Source organism: Vipera berus, assembly GCF_964194415.1.
Source record: "Vipera berus genome assembly, chromosome: 1".
Taxonomy (NCBI): Eukaryota; Metazoa; Chordata; class Lepidosauria; order Squamata; family Viperidae; genus Vipera; species Vipera berus.
The window spans coordinates 274,468,378-274,493,257 of NC_138202.1; the positions used below are offsets into that span (position 1 = coordinate 274,468,378).

Sequence of the window (24,880 nt, forward strand, 5' to 3'; positions counted from 1 at the left end):
GCAATGTTCATAAAACCAGGGCTGTGCAAATGACTCACTTAATGACCACATCACTTAGCAACCAAAATTCTACTCCCAACTGTGGTAAGTTGAGGACTACTACCCAGTGCTTTTTTTGTAAAAGAAAAAGGTGCCGGAACCCGCCTTGCCTGCCTTGCCTACCATACAAGGTTCCATCCAAAAAAGGTGCTGGAACTCCGTTCTGAGCATTCTATGACAAAGCCCTGCTACTACCTATAGCGCAATTTCTGTCTAACTTATTTTCCTTTTGGGGTAGATACAAAAAAAACACACCCTCGGAAATTAATTTTTTTCCAGGTAACTTCATGATCATATATCTCTTAACAAAAGTGTAAGTGGCTCTAGCTTTCTCCCGGTCTGTTTTCTGATCTGCCAAGCTACTGTAACCGCCTTGGAACTCATAATTTCCCTTTCTAACACTAATACGGTCATAGCGACACCAGGAGCCGCCTTCAACACGAAGGCTTTGTTTGTTAATCGAGACATTACCGACTTGTGTTTAAAGACTCGGTAGGCTCTCTCTCTCTCTCTCTCTCTCCAAATCCGCAAACTTGAAAATGTTGAGACCTGAACCCCTTTTCCCACGGGACAAAGACAAGACCTCCGCTCGGTATCCAGAAAAAGCAACGGGTCCGTCTCCCACATAAGGATGGCGGGCGTCCAACGCCGTTCTAAGTTCGCAGCCCCGCCGGCACCTTCGCTTACCCGCCAGGCCTTTTAATCCCTCGGCCGCAAAGCGGGAAGGAAGTGCAACCGACTCCCCCCCCTGCCGAGCTTGGCTCCGCCTCGCCTCCTCGGCTGGAGCCAACCCGACGCTGTCCGGCCAGCAGCCTACTCCGCCTCCCTTCCAGCCGCACCGCCCGTCGCGTCCTTCTCCAGAGCCCAGCTAGTTACTCCTCCCCGCCGGGAAGCACCGGGCGCTCGTCGGCCGTCTTCTCTTCTCCCCCCCCCCCAGCCACTCCCCTCGCTCCGCACAATGAGGTTTTCTGCTTTACGCCGCCTGCTCTGGAGACCAGCGGGGCCCGCAAAGAAAAGCGCCAGCAGCTTCCCTCGCAAACGGCTGCGCCCTGTGCCAGCCGCTTGCCCGGCGGCGCTCTCGCCTCAGCGAGGCGTAAGCAGCACGCGGCGCTGCGGCGAGAAGCAACCCGGCGCCGGCAGCGAAGGCGCTCAGAGCTCCGCGCTGAGGTAAGTAGGCGGCTGTGTGGGAGCACGTGCGTGTGTGTGTGTGCGTGGGGGGGGGGGAGGGAATATAAAAGAAGAAGGCTGCCGGCTGCCCAATCCCACCGCTCGTTTCTTTCATAACTAGAAAGTTGGCCGGTCGGCACTGCACGTGGGAGACTTCCCAAACTCCGCCTCCGCGCTGTTGGGTCTGATGCAATAAATTAAAGCCGCTAAATTGGCGTGGAGGAGGAGGAGGAGGAGGAGAAAGAGGAGGAAGTGGCGGCTCTCGGAGCCAATCAGCCCGAAGGAAGGGAAATGCGCGGTTTTCCCGGACCACGTGACTGCCCTCGCTCTTTTTTTTTTTTTGCTCTGAGTGGGAACTTCAAAGCTTTGCCACGTACAGCGGCTGTCGAGCCAGCTGTTTGCGTGTGTGTTGTTCTTGTTGCGGTTGCAGCCCTTATAGGGCTGTTCGTCTTTAATTTCCTGTCCCTTTTCCCTTTAAAATCAGTGGCAATTATCGCTTGAGTTTCGCTTGTCGAATGGGTTTTACCACTTTCGAAAAGCCGGCGAGGAAAATAGCACATGTTGTCGTTCAGCCTTTGATATCATTTATATCTTTTATCTCTGTGCTGGCCTTTGATAAATAAAAGATTTGATTTGCAATGCTTGCCGAGTGGGGTTTTATACCGCCTTGGTCCTTTTGCTTGACAGCTCAATAGATTTGGCTTTCTTTGCAAATGTAAGTCTGCAACGATATATGCATTAAAATACAGACGGCTCCCTTTGAACTTTAAACGACTCGATAGTATGTATTGAATTGCATTCTAAGACGGTTATGATTTGGTGAAAACCTACTTTTGAGAAACCGAAGGTTTCTTATCAGGCAGCATCATAAACTATGGAATATCAAGACTACACAACACAAACTGGCAAAAATAAATAGAGAAGGTTTTTGCAGTTTTGTAGCTTATCTTGCTGTAATCTTTTTGAAATATTGTCTAAATACGGAACTAAATACCCCTCTCTTGTTAAAAATTGCCCTAGAGGTGGCTGATGAACAGCATTCTCCAACAAATTACAAGGGGCAAAAAAAATGAACACATAAACTCTTATTTATTATTAGCTTATGAAGTTTGTTGCCTGATGATGCAACTTGAGACTTATTGTGGGTGGTGATGTTATGCTCAGTCAACATATAATGATGTACATGTAATATTGCTGACATGCATTACATATTTATGTTGAAATGAAGTATGACTGAGACTGAAATCCATAAAGATATTATCTGACAAGAAAATATTACCCATTAATACATTTATTGTTATTTCAAGAGAAATCATTGAAACCTCAAGAAAAGCCCTGAATTTACTGAAGCAAGGACACCCCAGATTTAAGCCAACACTTTCTGTTATACAGGTAAGGCAAAAATAAACCCTGCAGGATTTGTATTTTAAAAGTGGGCTGTATATTGTGGAAGAAAGGAATAATATGGAGTCATAATAATTCATATGAGTATAACTGCTGATGAAATCAAAATCTATAAATATACAGTGGCATTAAAATCTATATGACAACTGGAAAGGTGAGGTAGATTTTATAAGAGTTTCTGTTGCATGTTGAATAGATAGCTGGTAAGAATAATATATTTCCTTAATAGGTAGATGTAATATATTGCAATTAAATTTCAGATGAGCTTAAATTTTCATTCTACCTCAGTAAGAATCACATGATTTGGTGATATCTCTTCCTTTGTTCTGCTGTTTCAGAACATAATTCAGCATGTAGTGCCAGACAAGTTGAAAGGGGATTTGGCATAACTTATACAAATGCTCCATTGGGTTTATGCCAATGGCAGGCAGTCTCTTACCCTCCATTGTTCATACAGTCTTGGAGTTGTAGAATTGAAATCCAACACATCTTTATGGAATCAGGTATAAAAAGCTGCACTACACTATAATTTGCAAAGCAATTCCTTTCCATGGATCTTATAAAAGATGTTTGATAATCCTGCCTGAATTTGCTTCTGATATGTTAATCATTCAAGTATTTTATATTTATATATTTATATTCAGTTCATATTCAGTTAATCATATTCTAAATTTCAAATATGATTTCTTGTCACTTTTACTTCATTTATGACTGACAGACCATTGCTTTTCCAGAATATTTTATTTAGCCTATTATAATTTTATATTCCTTTTCTTCTTTTATTCAAGGTTGGTGATGACTGTTTGGGACAAGAAATTATCAGAAACATTGCTAAAGAGGTAAAATATGGAAAAATGTTCCACAACTAAAAACAATTTAAGTATTGAAAGATGGTTGAGTTAAATTTGAAATCCACTTATTTCTTTTATAGATTGGCGTGGATATTGTTCATATTTGTCTTCCCCTTGGGAGTACTGAAGATGAGGTAAACATTTTTAAAATTCTACTTATTTACATATTCTGTATTGCTGGTTTAATAAAATCTTTGATATCTTGGAAGACACTGGGTGACATCCATTAATATAATCTTAGGAATTATTATCTCAACCCTATGAAAGTTTGCTCTACTTTCTGAAAAGCTACAGGATTCAGTTAAATTAGTGAGTAAAATAGTAGACTCAGCCTTCCATCCTTCCGAGGTAGGTAAAATGAGGACCCAGATTGTTGGGGGCAATAAGCTGACTTTGTAATAATGCCACTTGGGGGCCCCCCGAAAGCCAGGCATATACATAGAATGAAGGCTATTGCTAAGTACATTGATTTGTGCTTAGATTGTAAGACGCCCCAAGTCTTCGGAGAAGGGCGGGATATAAATGGGATTAAAATAAAAATAAATAAAAAATTACTTGCATATGCATTTTATAACTTCAATTGCTTCATTCATAAACACACTCGGTCCAAATAAAATCTCATTGAGATATTTAAATATGACATCTTTGGTTCTGTTGAAATAAAAACTACTACAGCTATCAGAAGGTACTTAACCAATCAGATTCTAATAGCTATTGAATGTAAAATGATCAAATAAAAAAGTTTTCTACTCAGTATTATTTGGGGAATTATTTTCAGGACTATCACTACAGTAATGTCATGCTCTATTTTATATAATTTATATGTACTGATTTTACAGTGGGATGACTACAAAATGAGCAACAAAAACTGTCAGTGTGGCATAAATTCAAAGACTCCTTTGTGGAAAAAGCAACAGTTCTATGCACAAGTAGTTATTTTTCTTAAATGTAGCTTTTTGAGAGATGTCAAAAGCTACATTTGAAAATACAAGCTTTTCTCTATTAGATATGGAAATTATCTGATTAAGTTTATAATCAAATAACAGAATTTCAAAAAGAAATTAAAGCTATGGTGCTATATCCAGTTATCTGGGAATAAGCCATAAAATGTAGTGGCACTTGTGTAGACAGGCATACAAAATTTTATATATTTTAACAAAAATGTGGATTTATGAAAGGACATCTATTATTGAATGTGAATCATAGTTAACATATAAGACCTAATTAATAGTAAGCACAGAGTTTATCAAAAAAAAGTACCGTATATACTTGAGTATAAGCCGAATTTTTCAGCCCACTTTTTGGGCTGAAAAACTCCACTTCGGCTTATACTCCAGTCAACAAAAAAAAAGAACTGTCCGTTCGTTCGGAACAGGCTGCTGAGAGAAGCTGCCTCGCCTGCTGCGCCCCCAACAACCGCCGCTGCCGCTTTCCCCCCCCATCGCTCACCCGCTGCCCCCGAAAATGCCGCTGCCGCTTTCCCCCCCATCGCTCACCCGCTGCCCCCGAAAATGCCGCTGCCGCTTTCCCCCCCCCATCGCTCACCCGCTGCCCCCGAAAATGCCGCTGCCGCTTTCCCCCCCCCATCGCTCACCCGCTGCCCCCGAAAATGCCGCTGCCGCTTTCCCCCCCCCATCGCTCACCCGTGCTTTCCCCCCCATCGCTCACCCGTGCTTTCCCCCCCCATCGCTCACCCGTGCTTTCTCTCCCCATCGCTCACCCGTGCTTTCCCCCCCCATCGCTCACCCGTGCTTTCTCTCCCCATCGCTCACCCGTGCCGCCCCGAAAATGCCGCTGCCGCTCGCCCGCTTGCTCGCTTCCTCGCCCGGGGACCAGCACCAGCCAGCCAGCCCGCCGGCGAGAAGCCCGGCCCGGAGGTGAGGGGAGGGAGCGGAGTCGCTCACCCGTGCTTTCCCCCCCCCATCGCTCACCCGTGCTTTCTCTCCCCATCGCTCACCCGTGCTTTCCCCCCCCATCGCTCACCCGTGCTTTCTCTCCCCATCGCTCACCCGTGCCGCCCCGAAAATGCCGCTGCCGCTCGCCCGCTTGCTCGCTTCCTCGCCCGGGGACCAGCACCAGCCAGCCAGCCCGCCGGCGAGAAGCCCGGCCCGGAGGTGAGGGGAGGGAGCGGAGTCGCTCACCCGTGCTTTCCCCCCCCCCCATCGCTCACCCGTGCTTTCTCTCCCCATCAAAGATTCTTGGAAGTAATGGTTGGAAAAGTTTGCAAGTCTTTGGGAAAGTTCAAGAAGTGAAAGGAATACCCTCCTCTTGAAAGACCAGATAAGGCAGACAGGGAGATGAAGAGTTCAACCGAGTTTCCTCTTTTGTTCAGGCATCTGCACCCGCTGCTTTTAAACTCGCCTGGCGCTGCAACGGCACCCGTTTCCCCCGGCGAGTTTTCCCTACCTGGCCCCTGCAGAATCGCGGCGGCGCCCCCGGAGAAGCCTACCCCGAGGCTGCGGCCGATTTTTCCTTCTCCTAGACTCTGCCGCCCAGAGCGTTGTTTCTCCCCCTCATGCGTGCATGGGATGAGGCGAGAAACCAACAGCCTGCGTCCGTCTCTCTTTATGTATATTTCTGTATATATCTTATCTCGGGATCTAGACCTTTCGAAGGAGAAGGGGCGGCTGGAGTTCGTGAGTTGCTGTGGGACCCAAGGGTTGGGGGAAGAGAGATGGGAGGGAAAAGGGGAGAAACCTGCCGCTGGCTAGTTCTTTGTCTGATCGGGGAGCCTGAACAAAAGAGGAAACTCGGTTGAACTCTTCATCTCCCTGTCTGCCTTATCTGGCTTTTTGAAACGCACCACCGGCTGCTCCGTCCAGAAGCCCAGATTCGGGAGGGCTGCTTGGCTTCCACTTGAGCCCATCTATGTCCGCGGGCCCCCCCCCCACTACCCCTAGACCTCCGCCGCCGGCGGAGGCTGGATCCGCGCTCCGCAGCGGCAGGGCGCGGATCCAGCAGAAAGAAGCAGGCAGGCAAGGCACGGAGATCCGGAGACCTGCTGATGATTGGGGAGGTTTGGGCACCTCCCCAAACCTCGGCAGGTCTTCGGATCTCCGTGCCTTGCCTGCCTGCTTCTTTCTGCTGGATCCGCGCCCTGCCGCCGGCAGAGGCTTGTGGAGCACGGATCCAGCCTCCGCCGGCATGCAGGCAAATCCTGCTAAAGGGCTTTCCCCCCCCCCACACTGGATCCGCGCTCCGCAAGCCTCTGCCGGCGGCAGGGCGCGGATCCAGCAGAAAGAAGCAGGCAGGCAAGGCACGGAGATCCGAAGACCTGCCGAGGTTTGGGGAGGTGCCCAAACCTCCCCAATCATCAGCAGGTCTCCGGATCTCCGTGCCTTGCCTGCCTGCTTCTTTCTGCTGGATCCGCGCCCTGCCGCTGCGGAGCGCGGATCCAGCCTCCGCCGGCGGCGGAGGTCTAGGGGTAGTGGGGGGGGGGCCCGCGGACATAGATGGGCTCAAGTGGAAGCCAAGCAGCCCTCCCGAATCTGGGCTTCTGGACGGAGCAGCCGGTGGTGCGTTTCAAAAAGCCAGATAAGGCAGACAGGGAGATGAAGAGTTCAACCGAGTTTCCTCTTTTGTTCAGGCTCCCCGATCAGACAAAGAACTAGCCAGCGGCAGGTTTCTCCCCTTTTCCCTCCCATCTCTCTTCCCCCAACCCTTGGGTCCCACAGCAACTCACGAACTCCAGCCGCCCCTTCTCCTTCGAAAGGTCTAGATCCCGAGATAAGATATATACAGAAATATACATAAAGAGAGACGGACGCAGGCTGTTGGTTTCTCGCCTCATCCCATGCACGCACGAGGGGGAGAAACAACGCTCTGGGCGGCAGAGTCTAGGAGAAGGAAAAATCGGCCGCAGCCTCGGGGTAGGCTTCTCCGGGGGCGCCGCCGCGATTCTGCAGGGGCCAGGTAGGGAAAACTCGCCGGGGAAAACGGGTGCCGTTGCAGCGCCAGGCGAGTTTAAAAGCAGCGGGTGCAGATGCCTGAACAAAAGAGGAAACTCGGTTGAACTCTTCATCTCCCTGTCTGCCTTATCTGGTCTTTCAAGAGGAGGGTATTCCTTTCACTTCTTGAACTTTCCCAAAGACTTGCAAACTTTTCCAACCATTACTTCCAAGAATCTTTGATGGGGAGAGAAAGCACGGGTGAGCGATGGGGGGGGGGGAAAGCACGGGTGAGCGACTCCGCTCCCTCCCCTCACCTCCGGGCCGGGCTTCTCGCCGGCGGGCTGGCTGGCTGGTGCTGGTCCCCGGGCGAGGAAGCGAGCAAGCGGGCGAGCGGCAGCGGCATTTTCGGGGCGGCACGGGTGAGCGATGGGGAGAGAAAGCACGGGTGAGCGATGGGGGGGGAAAGCACGGGTGAGCGATGGGGAGAGAAAGCACGGGTGAGCGATGGGGGGGGGAAAGCACGGGTGAGCGACTCCGCTCCCTCCCCTCACCTCCGGGCCGGGCTTCTCGCCGGCGGGCTGGCTGGCTGGTGCTGGTCCCCGGGCGAGGAAGCGAGCAAGCGGGCGAGCGGCAGCGGCATTTTCGGGGCGGCACGGGTGAGCGATGGGGAGAGAAAGCACGGGTGAGCGATGGGGGGGGAAAGCACGGGTGAGCGATGGGGAGAGAAAGCACGGGTGAGCGATGGGGGGGGAAAGCACGGGTGAGCGATGGGGGGGAAAGCACGGGTGAGCGATGGGGGGGGAAAGCACGGGTGAGCGATGGGGGGGGAAAGCACGGGTGAGCGATTGGGGGGGGAAAGCACGGGTGAGCGATGGGGAGAGAAAGCACGGGTGAGCGAAAGAAGCAGGCAGGCAAGGCACGGAGATCCGGAGACCTGCTGACGTTTGGGGAGGTTTGGGGAGGTGCGCGCGCACCTCCCCAAATCTCCCCAAACTTCGGCAGGTCTCCGGACGGCGGCGGCTTGGGAGAGGTGCGCGCGATCCTGGAAGCACCGAAGCCTCGGCCGCGCGCAAGTCCTCGGTAAGTTCCGGGCGGTCACTTGCTTCGCGTCTCCTGAGGGAAGGGGGGGCGACTGGAGCGGGCGTGTTTCCTCGCCTGCTGGGCGCCGCGATTTGCCCAGGGAACGCGCGGGCCCCGAATGGCAGCGTGGAACGAGGAAGCGGACAGCCAGGGCTTCCCCGAGAGCCGCGGCCACACAGGGTATTCCTGTGTATTCAGGCTTGCAAAATGGCGGATCGAGCCTCTGCTGGCGGCGGAGGCTTGCAGAACGGCGGATCGGCTTATACTCGAGTCACGAACTTTTTCCAGTTTTTGGGGGTGAAAATGGGGGTCTCGGCTTATACTCGAGTCGGCTTATACTCAAGTATATACGGTATTTCCTGTAGGATTCCACAAAAACGTTTTGCTTATTAATACTGTAGTGTTTTTTCTCTGAGGTTCTGCTATGATTTCTGCCAGCACAGGATTATTTTCATGTTTCAATCCCTCAGATTAAACTAGATATAAACTAATAAGTGCGTCTGAAGCTTAATTGCATGTTCTGGCAAGTTTATCCACAAAACTTTATCAAAGTTTTCAGATCTAGCAAGTTGGCATAATGCAATGGAAATATAAACTCTCTTTTGAGGTAAGCTTTATTTCTGGTGCCCATATGGATGTATCCACATGGTAATCTAGAAGTGGCTTATTAGTGTCTTCTTTCAGAATGCTTTCATCAAATTATTATGCTATTCTTTTACAATGGCTAGCTGTCAGCCTTAACAGGTAGATCAGAAAGGAAACATGGCCGATGACCTAATTCTGTTTTATTGTAATTGTGACAGAATCATGCAAGTCTGAAACTTGAAATCTCTCACCATCTCTTTTTACAGCCTGATAAATTTTTTGTTGTTGTTGTTAGTTGCGAAGTCGTGTCCGACCCATCGCGACCCTATGGACAATGTTCCTCCAGGCCTTCCTGTCCTCTACCATCTTCTGGAGTCCATTTAAGCTCACACCTACTGCTTCAGTGACTCCATCCAGCCACCTCATTCTCTGCCGTCCCCTTCTTCTCTTGCCCTCAATCTTTCCCAGCATTAGGCTCTTCTCCAGTGAATCCTTCCTTCTCATTAGGTGGCCAAAGTATTTGAGTTTTAGCTTCAGGATCTGGCCTTCTAAAGAGCAGTCAGGGTTGATCTCCTCTAGGACTGACCGGTTTGATCGCCTTGCAGTCCAAGGGACTCGCAGGAGTCTTCTCCAGCACCATAGTTCAAAGGCTTCAATTCTTTGGCGCTCAGCCTTTCTTATGGTCCAGCTTTCACTGCCATACACTGCAACTGGGAAGACCATCGCCTTGACTATACGCACTTTTGTTGACAGGGTGATGTCTCTGCTTTTTAGTGTGCTGTCTAGATTTGACATGGCTTTCCTCCCAAGGAGCAAGCGTCTTTTAATTTCTTGGCTACAGTCCCCATCTGCAGTGATCTTGGAGCCCAGGAAAATAAAATCTGTCACTACCTCCATTTCTTCCCCATCTATTTGCCAGGAATTGAGAGGGCCGGATGCCATGATCTTGGTTTTCTTAATGTTTAGTTTCAACCCAAGTTTTGCACTCTCCTTCTTCACTCGCAACAAGAGGCTCTTTAGTTCCTCTTCACTTTCTGCCATTAGAGTGGTATCATCTGCATATCTTAGGTTGTTGATGTTTCTTCCGGCAATCTTAATTCCAACTTTTGATTCATCTAGCCCTGCCTTTCTCATGATGTGCTCTGCATATAAGTTAAAAAGGCAAGGCGACAGTATACAGCCTTGCCGGACTCCTTTCCCAATTTTGAACCAATCAGTGGTTCCGTGTCCAGTTCTCACTGTTGCTTCTTGGCCCGCATATAGGTTTCTCAAGAGACAAATAAGATGTTCTGGTACTCCCATCTCTTTAAGGACTTGCTACAGTTTGTTATGATCCACACAATCAAAGGCTTTAGCATAGTCAATGAAGCAGAAGTAGATGGTTTTCTGGAACTCCCTAGCTTTCTCCATGATCCAGCATATGTTGGCAATTTGATCTCTAGTTCCTCTGCCTCTTCGAAATCCTGCCTGTACTTCTGGTAGTTCTCGATCCACATACTGCTGGAGTCTAGCTTGCAGAATTTTAAGCATAACTTTACTAGCATGAGAAATGAGTGCAATGGTGCGATAGTTTGAACATTCTTTGGCACTGCCTTTCTTTGGAATTGGAATGTAAACTGATCTTTTCCAATCCTGTGGCCACTGTTGAGTTTTCCAAATTTGCTGGCAAATTGAGTGTAGCACTTTTACTGCATCGTCTTTTAAGATTTTGAATAGCTCAGCTGGAATACTGTCACCTCCACTAGCTTTGTTGTTGCTCAGCTTTTCTAAGGCCCACTTCACTTCACATTCTAGGATGTCTGGCTTGAGGTCAGTGACCACCTCATTGTGATTATCAGGGGCGTTAAGCTCATTCTTGTATAGTTCTTCTGTGTAATTTTGCCACCTCTTCTTAATCTCTTCTGCCTCTGTTAGGTCCCTGCCATTTTGGTCCTTTATCATGCCCATTTTTGCATGAAACGTTCCTTTCATCTCTCCAATTTTCTTGAAAAGATCTCTGGTCCTCCCTATTCTATTGTTTTCTTCTATTTCTTTGCATTGTTCATTTAAGAAGGCATTCTTATCTCTTCTAGCTATTCTTTGGAATTCTGCATTTAATTGGGCATATCTTTCTTTTTCTCCATTGCCTTTCGCTTCCCTCCTTTCCTCAGCTATTTGCAAAGCTTCCTCGGACAGCCATTTTGCTTTCTTGCATTTCTTTTTCTTTGGGATGGTTTTGGTTGCTACCTGTTGTACAATGTTGCGAACCTCTGTCCATAGTTCTTCAGGCACTCTGTCTATCAGATCTAATTCCTTAAATCTATTTGTCACCTCTACTGTATATTCAACAGGGATATGATTTAATTCATACCTGACTGGCCTAGCACTTTTCCCTACTTTCTTTAATTTAAGCCTAAACTTTGCAACAAGAAGCTCATGGTCTGAGCCACAGTCAGCTCCTGGTCTTGTTTTTACTGACTGTATAGAGCTTCTCCATCTTTGGCTGCAGAGCATATAGTCAATCTGATTTCTGTGTTGACCGTCTGGTGATGTCCATGTGTAAAGCCGTCTCTTGGGTTGTTGGAAAAGAGTGTTTGCTATCACCATCGTATTCTCTTGACAAAATTCTATCAGCCTGTGCCCTGCTTCATTTTGTACTCCAAGGCCAAACTTGCCTGTTATTCCAGTTATCTTTTGGCTTCCTACTTTAGCATTCCAATCCCCCATAATGATAAGGACATCATTTTTGGGTGTTAGTTCTATAAGGTGCTGTAGAGCTTCATAGAACCGGTCAATTAAATTAAATTTCTATGTTTGTTTCTCACTCTTCCTTGTGTAGGCCTCCTTATCTGATTGTTCCCTAAGCAACTGTTCCTCCCCTCCTCCCCACATACCATTACACTTGCCATATCCAAGCTATTAGCTTTGATTGGGACTAGCCAAGGTCATCTGAATGCTGCCACTTGCTTTGTAGGTTATCTCAGATGTATTTGTGCCTGTTTGTTTATAGTTCTTCCAAATACTTTTGTCCCCTTGCCTTCCATTCTGAGAGGCTGAAAAATGAAAGTACCGGTAAGTTAAGGAATATGGAGACTATGGCTATTAATAATGTCGACTCTTAATGATTATTATTTCCCCCCCAGTACTGGAAACAAAGAACCAGTTTGGTGTAGTGCTTAAGGCAGGAGTCCCTGAAAGCAGGCTAGAGACTGTGAGTTCTAGTCCTGCTTTAGGCACAAAGCCAGTTGGGTGACCTTGGGCTAGTTCTACTCAGAGTTAGGAAGCAGGCAGTGGCAAGCTACTTCTGAAATACCTTGGCAGGAAAACAGCAGGGAGGTGTTCTGATAATCATGAGGAATCAAAAACTTACTTGGTGCATTTATGAGTGTAGGCACACACACACACACATACACACTAAAAGGTAAAGGTTCCCCTGCACATTCGTGCTAGTTGTTTCCGACTCTAGGGGCCGGTGCTCATCTCCGTTTCAAAGCCGAAGAGCCAGCACTTGTCCGAGGATGTCTCCGTGGTCATGTGGCCTGCATGACCAGACGCCAAAGGCGCACAGAACACTGTTACCTTCCCACCGGAGTGGTCCCTATTTTTCTACTTGCATTTTTACGTGCTTTCAAACTGCTAGGTTGGCAGAAGCTGGGACGAGTAACAGGCACTCACTCTGTTATGCGGCACTCGGGATTCGACCCGCCAAACTGCCAACCTTCTGATCGACAAGCTCAGCGTCCTAACCCACTGAGCCACCACGTCCCTTTACATATACACTAAAAAGTATTAAAGATGGCATGCCTGAATGCCATGTGAATGCAAGTTGCTGGAGGACACAAGAAAGAGAACACAAGTGTGGTATTTTTTGCCTTATGGATTTCCCAGGCTGACACTTGTGGGAAGAAAGTATTGATTAATAATATATACTTTTACGCATAACTCCTCTTCCATTTTGTGGATACCCAGTCCTTAAAAAACAGTCAGCTACTTTCTTCATGTTCATATACCGTAATATCTTTCCTTGCCATACTCTACTAAACCAATTTAGACAGAGTGAGCTGTGTAGGTAAGGGGGAAAAAGGAGCCTCCTATTATTTTGCTCAGGTCTACTATTGTTGTGGTCTACAAGCCTGTTCATGACCTATGGATTTTCTAGTGGAACATGTTGTCCAGATTTCATGTACAATATTCTTTCATTTATCTGATGTGTTGGATTTTTCCTTGCAGAAATTATGATTTTATCTTTGTTGCCTTCTTTTTACTGAATAGATCAAATGTTCCTGACAGTAATTGTGCAGCTTTGCTGTAACTGCTCTTTTGTTGTCTGTCTGAACTTGTGGATTGTTGCAGATTCAAGCTTTGTACTGGTATCTGACTCCCACACACCTTTGATCTTCTTTCATGTGGCCTCATTCTTATGTGGTTCTTTTTATCACGGAACACCATTTCTCAGTTGGACACTGGAATGATTCATGTAATAATTCATGTTGTAACTGACTATACATGACATAAGCACAAAAGGGCTGCAATTGATTTTTTTAACAAATTATCATAGTTGTGAGTATATTTTTTGCAAGTTTTTGCCATTAGGTAGCTTCTTCATGTTTTAAATTCCCAATAACTTTATATATGAAAACATTTTAATTAGTAGCATGGCTCTTTTAAAATTTGGCTTTGTTAACCTTGTATTACCTTCTAGGTCATAGGTGAAATTACAAAATTCAATGAGAATCCTAGAATTCATGGCCTCCTCCTCCGCCTTTGTAGAGAATCATGCACGAGCAAAATATTGAATGCCGTGAAACCAGAGAAAGACGTGAATGGGTAAGTTAAACTTTGTAAATTTCGCTGAGCAGAGACCTGGATTTTACATTTTTAGAAAAGTGGTGCGAGCATATGGATTTCATACTTCCTAAGATTAGATGAGCAGGAAAAATAAGCTAGAAGATTTCTAAAATTAAATATAAAGCTATTCTGTAAATCATGTTGGTTAGAACACAAGCTTAGCTTTCTGCAAACCCACAAAAGAGAGTACGCAAATATATCAGATGCTGTTTTCAAGGCCCTTCTTAAAATCTTTTATCCAATTCCAATGCTTCTGTACTGCTAAACTGTACCAGCAATGACAAAAGCCAATTATTTAAAGAATAAAAACACATCAGATCCATATCTAATATATAAACAAATAACAAATTTCTCTCAGTCACACTTAGATGTTTCAGGGATATTCTTCATTCCCATCTCCTTGGGGCCAAGCAAAACTGGTGTGAAAGTCTAGGTAGCATTGTGACAAAGGGATTAAGAGCTTTGCAGCTGTCTTTAAGAGATATAGGCTGGGGCTCCTGAAGAACATTGGGAATGAATTGCCTATCCAGTGATTTACAGAAGTAAATTTAGGCCATGGGGGCCTCACTAGGCTTTGACCAGCATATAAACTGCTGTACTTAAAAAGTGGAGTGGACTGGAGCTGGGGGGGGGGGCTAGTTTTAAGACGCAGAAATTGGAATCTAGAAAAGGTTCCACAAAAAGAGTGAAAATGCTGGGTAGGGAAGCCAGAGGCTAGAATAAAGGAGTTAGTGATTGCTTGCAGGTGTTGGGATGCAATTTTTAATTTTTAATCCTGATTTGTCACTCCTACTTTTTTCCTCCAAATTGTATTCAAACTAATTGCCTGGGCTGTTGGGACCAGGAGTGGGAGGAACAGGGAGAATGAAGGACAGAAGGCACAAATAAGATATCTTCAGATATTGAAATGATTCACTGAGAGAAATAAATATTTTTTTAACATCAGCAGACCAAGGGTAGGCAATCTAAGACTTCATGGTTTATGAATTTGTGAGGACCCTGCTGGGCAGAGCTGGACTAAGTTCTTATGCTTAGCTTGTTACTGAAGCCTTTACATTGTCCTTGTTTTTCCTTTTAAAAACAAAATCAAAGTTTTTGCTTGCATTTTCATACATAAATTGCTGAGGACTGTGACATTCCCTTATTTTTGCTGCAGAATAACAGATTTTAATTTGGCAAGATTAGTGCATGGAGACATACATGAATGCGTGGTTCCCCCTACTGCCAGAGCAGTGATCGAACTTCTGGAAAACCAAGGTACAACACAGTAGTAAATTATATTTATTATCTCAGATCACTGTTCTTAGCTTGTCTTGACTCACGTTTGACCTGCCTGAATGAAATATAACTTCCCAATGATAACTTTTCTATTTTAAATAAGCAGCCAACATTGCAAATTCATTGTTCAGCTAAATCAGAATCAGTATTATTTACTAAAAGTAAATGGTACAAATGTAGTGTCCTACTAATTGCAATGTTCATTTGCAATGGAATTGGCAGTGGTTTCTGCTATGCCACTTATTTGTATCTGAATTGCTAATGGGTATAAAATATTGATGCTACTCAGAGAAAAAGCAAGAAAGCTGTTGCTTCTACCTTCCGTTTACAGTACTGGCAAACAGAAAAAGAACATATAAAAAGAAGAATTAAATTGCCCAATCCTTCTTCTTTCTTTATTGGTTTGCCTCTGAGCTTCCCATTGTTTCCTGCACAATCTCCCCTAGGAATAAATTGTGGGTTGTAAGTTTGTGAGTTTATTCATGATCATCGAAATAATCGGTGGCAAGAAGATACGATATTTAGGTGCACGCATGTCTCAAACATGATCTGAACAAGCTGTTCGCTGTTTCTTAATGTCACCCGACATTTTCCAGGTTTCTACGGGAGTCTGAAAAGTAGGTGCCATTTGTTAAAGTTAATGGGACTAATGAATAGCAGAAAAGTGCTTCATGCATAAATATACACAAAATTTTTCTGCTTGCTTACTTCTACACGATAGAGTTCTTCATAAACATCTACGCCAGCTGTGAGTTTACACATAATGAGCCATTAAAAATTGGTAGAGACTTAAAAGTGTGATTATAGTTTTGACTCTTTGAGCCCTTAGCTCAAAGTCCTATTTACCCACATTGGTTTTAAAGCACCATTTCCAGCACTGCACATCTCTAATGTTAAAAATGCAGATTCACACTTGGGGCGATGCTAGAGTGAGAAAGGAAGAACCAAACTTCTGAATGCCCTGCACCTCAAAATAGAAATGAGTTTTATGTGTTTATGTATGGAGTAGATGAACGAATGAAAGAGAGGACATTATAGCGCATGAAAGAGTGATGTAGAATTAACTCTGTTCAATAGAGGGTGTAGAAGTAAGAAATTGCAATTGTAAATTAAAGAAATGCGATACCACGTGTATCTCTTTGGCACTGGATGCAATTAAGGTGACTAAACAAGCAACATCTGCAAGTAAAATATGTATTATATTTAATTCAGTGTATTATATTTTTATTTCACCTTTTTAATATATGTGCAATTGAAGGTGGTGAACATACCTAAACTTCCTTCTATTTTCCCCACAACAAACTGTGACTTGGGTTAGATTGAGAGAGAGTGACTGAGCCAAAGTCACCCCTCTGGCTTTTATGCCTAAGGGAGGCCAAGAACTCAGAGGCCCCTGGTTTCTCAGCCAGCACCTTAACTACCACACCAAACTGGATTTCATTAATGTTGTTAAAGTTGTCATTAACAGTTCTGCTATTCACACCAAAACCACCATTCCTCATATACATGCATAACAATCTACTTCTAGTCTATTAGTCTATCAAACTTAATCAGGTATCTCCTGCTCTTCATCACAGGAGTCTTGGCCATAGGAAAAATTCCTAAACTCCAGTGTTGGTCTGTCCTGTTATTCTATAACAGCGATGGCGAATCTTTTAGAGACCAAGTGCCCAAACTGCAACCCAAAACCCACTTATTTATTGTCGGGTGATGGGTACGCGTGGCCCACTGGGTGGTTGTGGCCCATTGGGTGGGCGTGGCCCATTGGGTGGGCATGGCTGCAGTGGTAATGGCAGACTGGGTAGGACTAAAAAGTTCAATCAATCGATTCCAACTTTGTGAGATCATTTTTTTCCCCTGAGAAGTTGAAATTGATTGATTGAACCTTTTTTTTTTTTGCACATGGTGGCAGAGGCCTAAAGCGAAAAAGTTTTATAAAACCCAGGTGAAGGCCTAAGACTGGGGCGATGGTGCCCGTGCCCACAAAGAGGGCTCTGCGTGCCACCTGTGGCACGCATGCCAGAGGTTTGCCACCACGGTCCTATAAGTTGTTCACATGAGAGAGCAGTTTAGGAATACAGCTCCCACGATAATATGTTTTGTTTCATTTTGTTTCTGTAGTAATTTGCTGTTACTGTAGATAATGAGAACAATTGTTATCTTTTGCTTTCAGCACGTACTACCCTAGATGGGAAAAAAATATTACTTTTGGGCATCCAAGGACCTTTGAAGGTTTCCTTGCAGTGTCTTCTTCAAAGAAAAGGGGTCATGACTGTGAGCTTGTCATGGAACATGAAGCAACTCCAGACAATGGTAAATATATCAAGGGTGTAATACTTTTTTCCCTAGTTTATTCCCTACTTGCCATTTTTATGGATCATTCAGAATTTTGAATATGTTACAAAAGCATTTGTTCCTTCAAAAAATGTAGCATAAAAAAATCTATAAACAAAGTACATATTACTTCATCTCTAGATTTACTAGCTGGGTCCACATTTCACTATGTCCTAGTTTCTAACCATTTTTAATAAGTTCCATTTGGTTGAGTGCATATATTGCAGTAAAGGCATAAATTATGGATTGCAAAATTCACTGCACTGTACTTGCTTTCTCTTTCTTCCATTTGTGCTCTTTCTTTACTTAGTGTTTAAGACAACACATGAACAATCAAATGCATGTTTGATTGCCTATATTCTTTTAGCACTAGAGAGTGAAACTGCTATATTAGAAAAGGGCTTTAATAACTAGGTATTAAATTATTGTGTACAAACAAATGTAGCATTTTCTTTCTTTGGTATGGCATTCTGTTCAAAGGAGAGCAGGCCCAGGCTGCTATCTGTGCTCTCGTTGTAGCTAGGAAGGCAATTGGGGTGCATATAGGTTACCAAAAAAGCCTCTTCCATTAAACTATGTGTTTTTTTGGAAACCTGTAATAGAACCAGGGCTTTTTTTCTCATAGAACGCTCAGAACGGAGTTCCGGCACCGTTTTTGGATGGAACCTTGTAGCGTAGGCAAGGCGGGTTGTATGAGTTCCGGCACCTTTTTCCGGCACCTTGTATGAGTTGTATGAGTTCCGGCACCTTTTTACAAAAAAAATCCGAGTGCCGCCTAACAGAGAGAGCGAGAGAGATGCATTCAGTCTTTTAACTGGGGACACGTTCTTGGTGAAATCAACTTGTTTTTGAAATGTTGTCAACCCCACTGCCAGGGAAGCGGTGGCTCAGTCGGTTAGGACGCTGAGCTTGTCGATCAGAAGGTCGGCAGTTTGGCGGGTCGAATCCCGAGTGCTGCATAACAGAGTGAGCGCCTGTTACTCGTCCCAGCTTCTGCCAACCTAGCAGTTCGAAAGCACGTAAAAATGCAAGTAGAAAAATAGGGACCACTACGGTGGGAAGGTAACAGCGTTCCGTGCGCCTTTGGCGTCTAGTCATGCCGGCCACATGACCACGGAGACGTCCTTGGACAAGCGCTGGCTCTTCGGCTTTGAAACGGAGATGAGCACCGGCCCCTAGAGTTGGAAACGACTAGCACGCATATGCAGGGGAACCTTTACCTTTACCTTTAAAACCATTAATTCTAGACATTCCCAGCTTATCACATTTTTAGTGATGCTCCAAACTTTGTAATCTTGTAAAGTTTACATCCACATCCATATTGCTATTGGACAATGTTATGCAAGACACGGAAAAGGAATAAAAGTAGCGTTTCAATGGAATGAAAGGCATAAGGAAAAAAGGAATCGCAACAGAACGACATCAACACCATTCACATCGACTCATCCGTACTTTCTGCCATTACAAACCATCCTTTCTTCCCTGACATCCATGCATTGCTCCATAGATTGCCTTTTGTTCCTTCAGTTCTCATTTCTCTTTAAGGCACTCATCAGTTCCAATTAAATATAGCTTTCTTAAGTTTCCTCTTGATCATATTGTAGATATTTCAATTGCATATTTGTTTCGCAATTAGATCCTGATTCATTGTCTTTATAAGATCAAAAACACTTCAGTTGCTTTGTTTATACTGGTCAATGACTTTTGTATTCAATCCATGTTCATTCTTGACTTTTTCTCTTTTTCTAAGCACACCTTCTTCTTAAATAGCCTGCTTTCATTCCACATACCAACAGGGGCATAAGCTCACTCTTGCACACAGTAATTTTACTATAGTTTTGATGTACATTGTGGGGGTATTTAGTTCGCAAACCACTAGCTTTCTATCAGCGCACATACCACCAGCTTTCTACAGACGTACACACACATACTGTATTAAAATTTCTCTGCCCGTTCCCACATCATTAGTAGAGATTCTACTAAAGTATTCTGATTCATGTATTTATTCTATTTTCTGACCATTTATACATACCTTCCTGTAAACAGATAGTTCTCATTTAGCGACCACAATTGGGGCTGGCAACTTCATCACTAAGCAAAGCAGTTACTTAGTGGGAAATCACATGACCAGAACTGTGCTTTCCTTTTCCTCATTCCCAGACACTTTGGAATGGCCATCCCTTGGGTATTGGGGTAACCAGCTTGACCCTGACAAGATTAATCTGTTTCACACCTGCTAGGATAATGACCAAGAATGGAATTAGTCTTTCTATTTATATTCATTGGAGAGGAAGGGACTTTAAGAGAGTGAAAAAGGCCCACAATGGGGAATGCACATCAAAAGCAATATGCTGGGTCTAGCAGCCACAGCACACTATGCAAACAGCCTGGTGTATTCCCCATTGTGTGCATCCTTGTCTTCCTCTCTGCTGTATTCCATGTTGAGCCATTCACAAAGCATTCATTTTATTCCCCTACATGCCTTACTTCTTTCATATACTGAAAGATATTGAAAGATGCTGAGTATGTAAAAGACTTCTTTCATATACTCAGCCACCGATCTTCAACTCCGTATTTACATAAGCCTGTTCACTTATTCACATGCTTTTTTCCAAATCAGCAAAAAATAATATTTTTCCTATTCATATATTTCTTAGTGACCTGCTGTTAACCTTTTGAGGTAGTCCAGACAAGAAGCATGCAATGAATACTAACTTTATTGTAAGGTTAGAATTGTAAGAATCTTGTAAACTGAAAGTATCTCTCCCATCCCTCATTTTTACTCTCCCAAAACAAGGGAGAGTATGTTTTTCCCAGTCCTCATTCCGACTCAGGTTTCAATTTTCAGACCAGGGTCTCATTACTGTTCCCCCTACTGAGGAGCAAAATCTGATCTGTTCACCACTTGCTTGGCATAAACTGCACTGTACTTGCCAATTTATGTTCATTGTCACTGTCACACTCCATCAATCAAATACGTTGAAACACCTTCCCAGAGACACCAAATGAATCTCCTTGTTGTTGTTGTTGATGGTGTTGATTTTCATTCATTGGCAACAGGACCAAAGGAAGTGTCGGTGCTGATGAAGCCGAGGGAAGTTTTGTCATCATGGGCTTTTTTTTAAATTTTGGCTCCAACGATTGGCTTGAGGATGCTGAGTGCAAATTCTGACAATTTCTCTGGCTCAGTCAGAATCCAGCTTCCAGTATTCCACAGGTTTCCAGAAGGTGGCAGCCAAGTCAAATAAGGTGGCTGATCTTTTTCTGTTTGGAGTTCATAATTGACACTATAAAATATGTTTTCCCTAAACTGAACAGCTGTGATGCTAAGATATGCCTCCATTGGAAAGATTCTGTTTTTACAGCTGCTTATGTTACTGTATCATTTTGTACAGGAAAATTCAGAAAAGCATAATTGTTGTCCCCAATGTCGAAACAGCCTCCTTAAATTTAAAAATTCTGGCAACTGTCCTAACTGGTTTACTCTTCATGGCATCACATTGTACTTAAATATTTATTTTGATAATTGTGCAATTATAATAAAAAATTTTTTAATTTTATTGCAGTAATATAGAATTAGAAATAAAATAAGGGGGAAAAATCCTCAAATAGTGTAAGAAACTTCCCAAATGAAATAACTAAAGTGGAAAACAAAACAAAAACAAATATATGTACCTACGTGTAAGATAGTCCTCAGCTTACGACCACAATTGCTAAGCAAGTTGTTGTTAAGTCAGTTTTCCCCCATTTTACAACCTCTCTTGCCACAGTTGTTAAGTGAATCACTGCAGACATTAGGTTAGTAACACGGTTCTTAAATAAATCTGGCTTTTCCCTCAATTTTGCTTGTTAGAAGTTCGCAAAAGGTGATCACCTCTGACCTTGGAGCACTGCGACTGTCATAAATATGAGTCAGTTGCCTAGGGTCTGAATTTTGATCACATGACTCTGGGGATCCTGCAACTGTCGTAAGTGTGAAAAATGATCATGTCACTTTTTCCAATACTGTAGTAATTTCAAGCAGTCACTATACGAATGGTGGTGAGTTGAGGAAAACCTGCATATACACAGACGTCTTAATTTTTTATCTTTATCAAACTCTTTCAGATTGGCTTCTCTTTTCAAGAAAATACGATCATAAGAGTAAAACCTAATTGTTGCCTGAAAAATCTTTTGAAGGATACTTAAAGGTTAAAATTCTTTGATGACTAGACAGTAGTTAGAGAAACTTAAAATTAATCAAAATTGAATTCATGTGCTGAAGTTGAGTGCAAATCAAATCATACATTCTTTGACCTTCAATACAAATTGTTATCATGCATTCCAAATTATTCAGTGCAGTTTTTTTCGCATGCTGGAATAGTGCCATTCTCTTAAGGTAGCGCATCATTTCTAGAAAAGACTGCATGAATCTTAGAGCATTTGAATCGCCAAAGGTCCAAGTGAACCATAAGAATGTTTTACATAAATTGAGAAAAATGGGAATAATTGCACTTTGAATTGTTATACTGCAACTGGTATACTCACAGTGACAGCATTTCTAAAAGAATATTGTTAATGTCTAAATTGGTTCCACATCATGAGAAACAAAAGATTCCACATTGTGAAAAATTTTCATATTGTTCTTTAATGTGCTCGAGTTCAACTCTCGTAGGTATAAAGGAATGCATAATAGATGGGAGACCACCATGAAAATGTGAAACATCCAAATTCTCAGTGAAAATGCTACCAATGCTACCTTTCACAATTCAGGTTGCAGTTTATGTATCACCATAAAGAGCCTTTGATCTTAGTCCCCACTTGATTTCTTCTCTTGATTGTGAGCAAAGCACTGTCAATGTTAAACATGTCAAGCTCTACATTTGTGTTGGCACGGCGAGGAACTTATCAGACCTTTTCTATGGAGATGAATAATAAAAAAGGTAATTTCTGCTGCTTCCATAATTAAAAACATGATTTTTTTAAAAAGAAGAAAAAAACATAGTTTTAAATAAGATTGTTTAGTAAGTATCCATCTTGGAATTTTATTTGTTTATGACGGTACTTTTCCTGTTGTAAACTCACTTTTCAGGAATGGGATTTACTAATATGAAAAATAGTGTAGGGAAAAAAACCATTCCCCTCTTCTTTCTGTATTCCATTGTTATGGGGAAATTTGGAGATGCCTTTGGCTACATTAAAGGTGGTGACGCGGCTCAGCGGTTAAGGCACTAGGCTTGTTGGCTGGAAAGCTGGCAGCCCAGGTTCAAGACCCGAGTGCCACGTGACGGGGTGACTTCCCATTCTTTCCCTAGCTCCTGCCCTTCTATGAAAGCATGGAAATGCAAGTAGATAAATAGGTACCACTTCGTTGGGAAGGTAACAGCACTCCACGATGTCATCTTGGCCACATGACTGTGGAAAGGTCTTCGGACAGTGCTGGCTCAATGGCCTTGAAACGGAGATGAACACTGCCCCCCATAATCAGCAACGACTAGTGGAGTACAATCGGCAAGGACTCCTTTACCTTACCTTTGGCCCCATTAAGGGAAAAATAAAACTGTTGTGAAATACTACTGCAAATCTCTGTGTAGTGTGAATTTTGGTTTTGAGATTCATACTTTCAACCTACATTTCTTTTAGTTTTTGTGTACATATCTCTTTAGCTTAAAGATCAACATTTGTCTTCAAATATAGTTAATCCTTCCAATCTGGTAATCTTCTGATATATGGGGACTGCAAGTCTCAGAATCCCCAGTCAACAGTGCCTCCACATCTGGAGGATATCTGGTGGGAGAGGCTCAGGGATCAGCTTCATGTCATCCTATGTCAGCCAATTACGTGGAACTGAATGAGGACTTGGAGATCAGGGACAGACACATTGTACCTGTCAATATGATAAGAACAAGACTAAGCATTACTTGATGACTTGTGGAATTAGTAGGGCATCGCAGCAGTAATTGGATGTCCTGCTTTGCTTGAGTGGATGTGATTCTCATTAGCACAAAGCCATTGTTGGATAGCCTACTAGAATAATGTTCCCAGTTTTGAAACCAGCATTCTTGTCCTGTTACGAACAGAGGAAACACCTGTGTATGATCTGCAAACATGGAAAAAAAGTTTAGTCTTTGAGATGAAAAATATAGATATATTGATTGATTGTACTGTTATATCTCCAGACTCCATAAAGATTCCTAAAACATAAAAACAGCAAAACATAAAGTCACAATACATTAATCAAGTGTTGATATAATACAAATAGGTGCAGTGCGGTCAGCTCACTCCCCAAATGCCCCCTGGAAATGTTTGGCCTTCAGTAGCTTCTAGGAGGCCACAATGAGGTTCTGGCCTAACTTCAAGAGTTCATAATATGGGACCATAACTCAGAAACACTGATTGGGATCTCTTTCCCCTTTTGCCATTCAAAAAATATATCAAAAGACATTGACAGATATCTGTTCTGAAATGTTAAAAGTGTCCAGCTTTGCAGGACCTTACAGGTTTAAACTTCAATATTGAACTGTATGAGGAACCTATTCGTTATCGGGGTAGTAACCATGTTATGCAACTGTGTTGATCCTGATTTGCTAATTTATGAACTGTGGCATTTGGACAAATTGTCATTTGCGCATAGTTTCAAAAACAGTCCTGGCCATATCCTTTACTTCAATAACTAGCAGCTGAGAGTGCATCTAAAAAATTCCTGGTAATTCCTATTGTTTTCAGTACCTGATTTCTTTAATAGAAACCTACCATTTGTCTTAGTGAAAAACATCCTCTTTTTAAAAACTGATTATTTGATCCTGAAGTTTGTGATGTTGCTTTAAGAAATTGATGTCAACTGTAGAGAAATGCAATCTTTATGCAGTTCTCAGTAACGCCGCATCTTGATTAGAACGAACTGGTTTATAGTGCATGAATTTGTGTTGATTTAACATTTTATGCTCTTTCTGGGAATGGGAGGGTCTTCAAAGATAATATAATCCTCTAGCATAATTCTCACTGAAATTGTAATGCTATGAACTAAAGATTCAAAGTATTTATTGGATTTAATCTTGTCCAGTTTGCTGGAAGAAAATGCTATTAAGTCGCATGAGAATGAGCATAGGAAATATTTTCCCACTCATAAGAATTGATTTCACATGATTTTTTTTTATTCACTCTTTGCAACACAATCTCATTAATGGGTTTTAAAACATTTTACAATGTGTAACTGGTTGTCCTTTGGATGAGTGTTCACACTTCTGTCAGTCTTTTATCACATTTGGTTTCAATTACAAATAGCATGTGTTTTGTGTTGGCTTTACAGGCTAACTGGAAACCATATGGTGCATTGGCAAGGAAATGGGTTTTTTATTTTATTTTATATTATTATTATTATTATTATTATTATTATTATTATTATTATTATTATTATTATTATTCACCTTTGCTTAGTCTATGGGA

The 24,880-nt window shown here is 43.3% G+C and overlaps 1 protein-coding gene across 1 annotated transcript in view; it reads left to right on the forward strand.

Moving 5' to 3' along the window:
• The first annotated feature begins 931 nt into the window (after nucleotides 1-931).
• Nucleotides 932-24,880, forward strand: part of MTHFD1L (methylenetetrahydrofolate dehydrogenase (NADP+ dependent) 1 like) — a 141,118-nt gene continuing 117,169 nt past the window's right edge. The window contains exons 1-7 of the mRNA XM_081312960.1: nucleotides 932-1,206; nucleotides 2,514-2,598; nucleotides 3,399-3,449; nucleotides 3,542-3,595; nucleotides 13,698-13,822; nucleotides 15,000-15,100; nucleotides 17,295-17,434. Of these exons, the coding sequence (XP_081169086.1) occupies nucleotides 998-1,206; nucleotides 2,514-2,598; nucleotides 3,399-3,449; nucleotides 3,542-3,595; nucleotides 13,698-13,822; nucleotides 15,000-15,100; nucleotides 17,295-17,434 (765 nt within the window). The 5' untranslated portion in view covers nucleotides 932-997. The remainder of the gene's footprint in view (nucleotides 1,207-2,513; nucleotides 2,599-3,398; nucleotides 3,450-3,541; nucleotides 3,596-13,697; nucleotides 13,823-14,999; nucleotides 15,101-17,294; nucleotides 17,435-24,880) is intronic.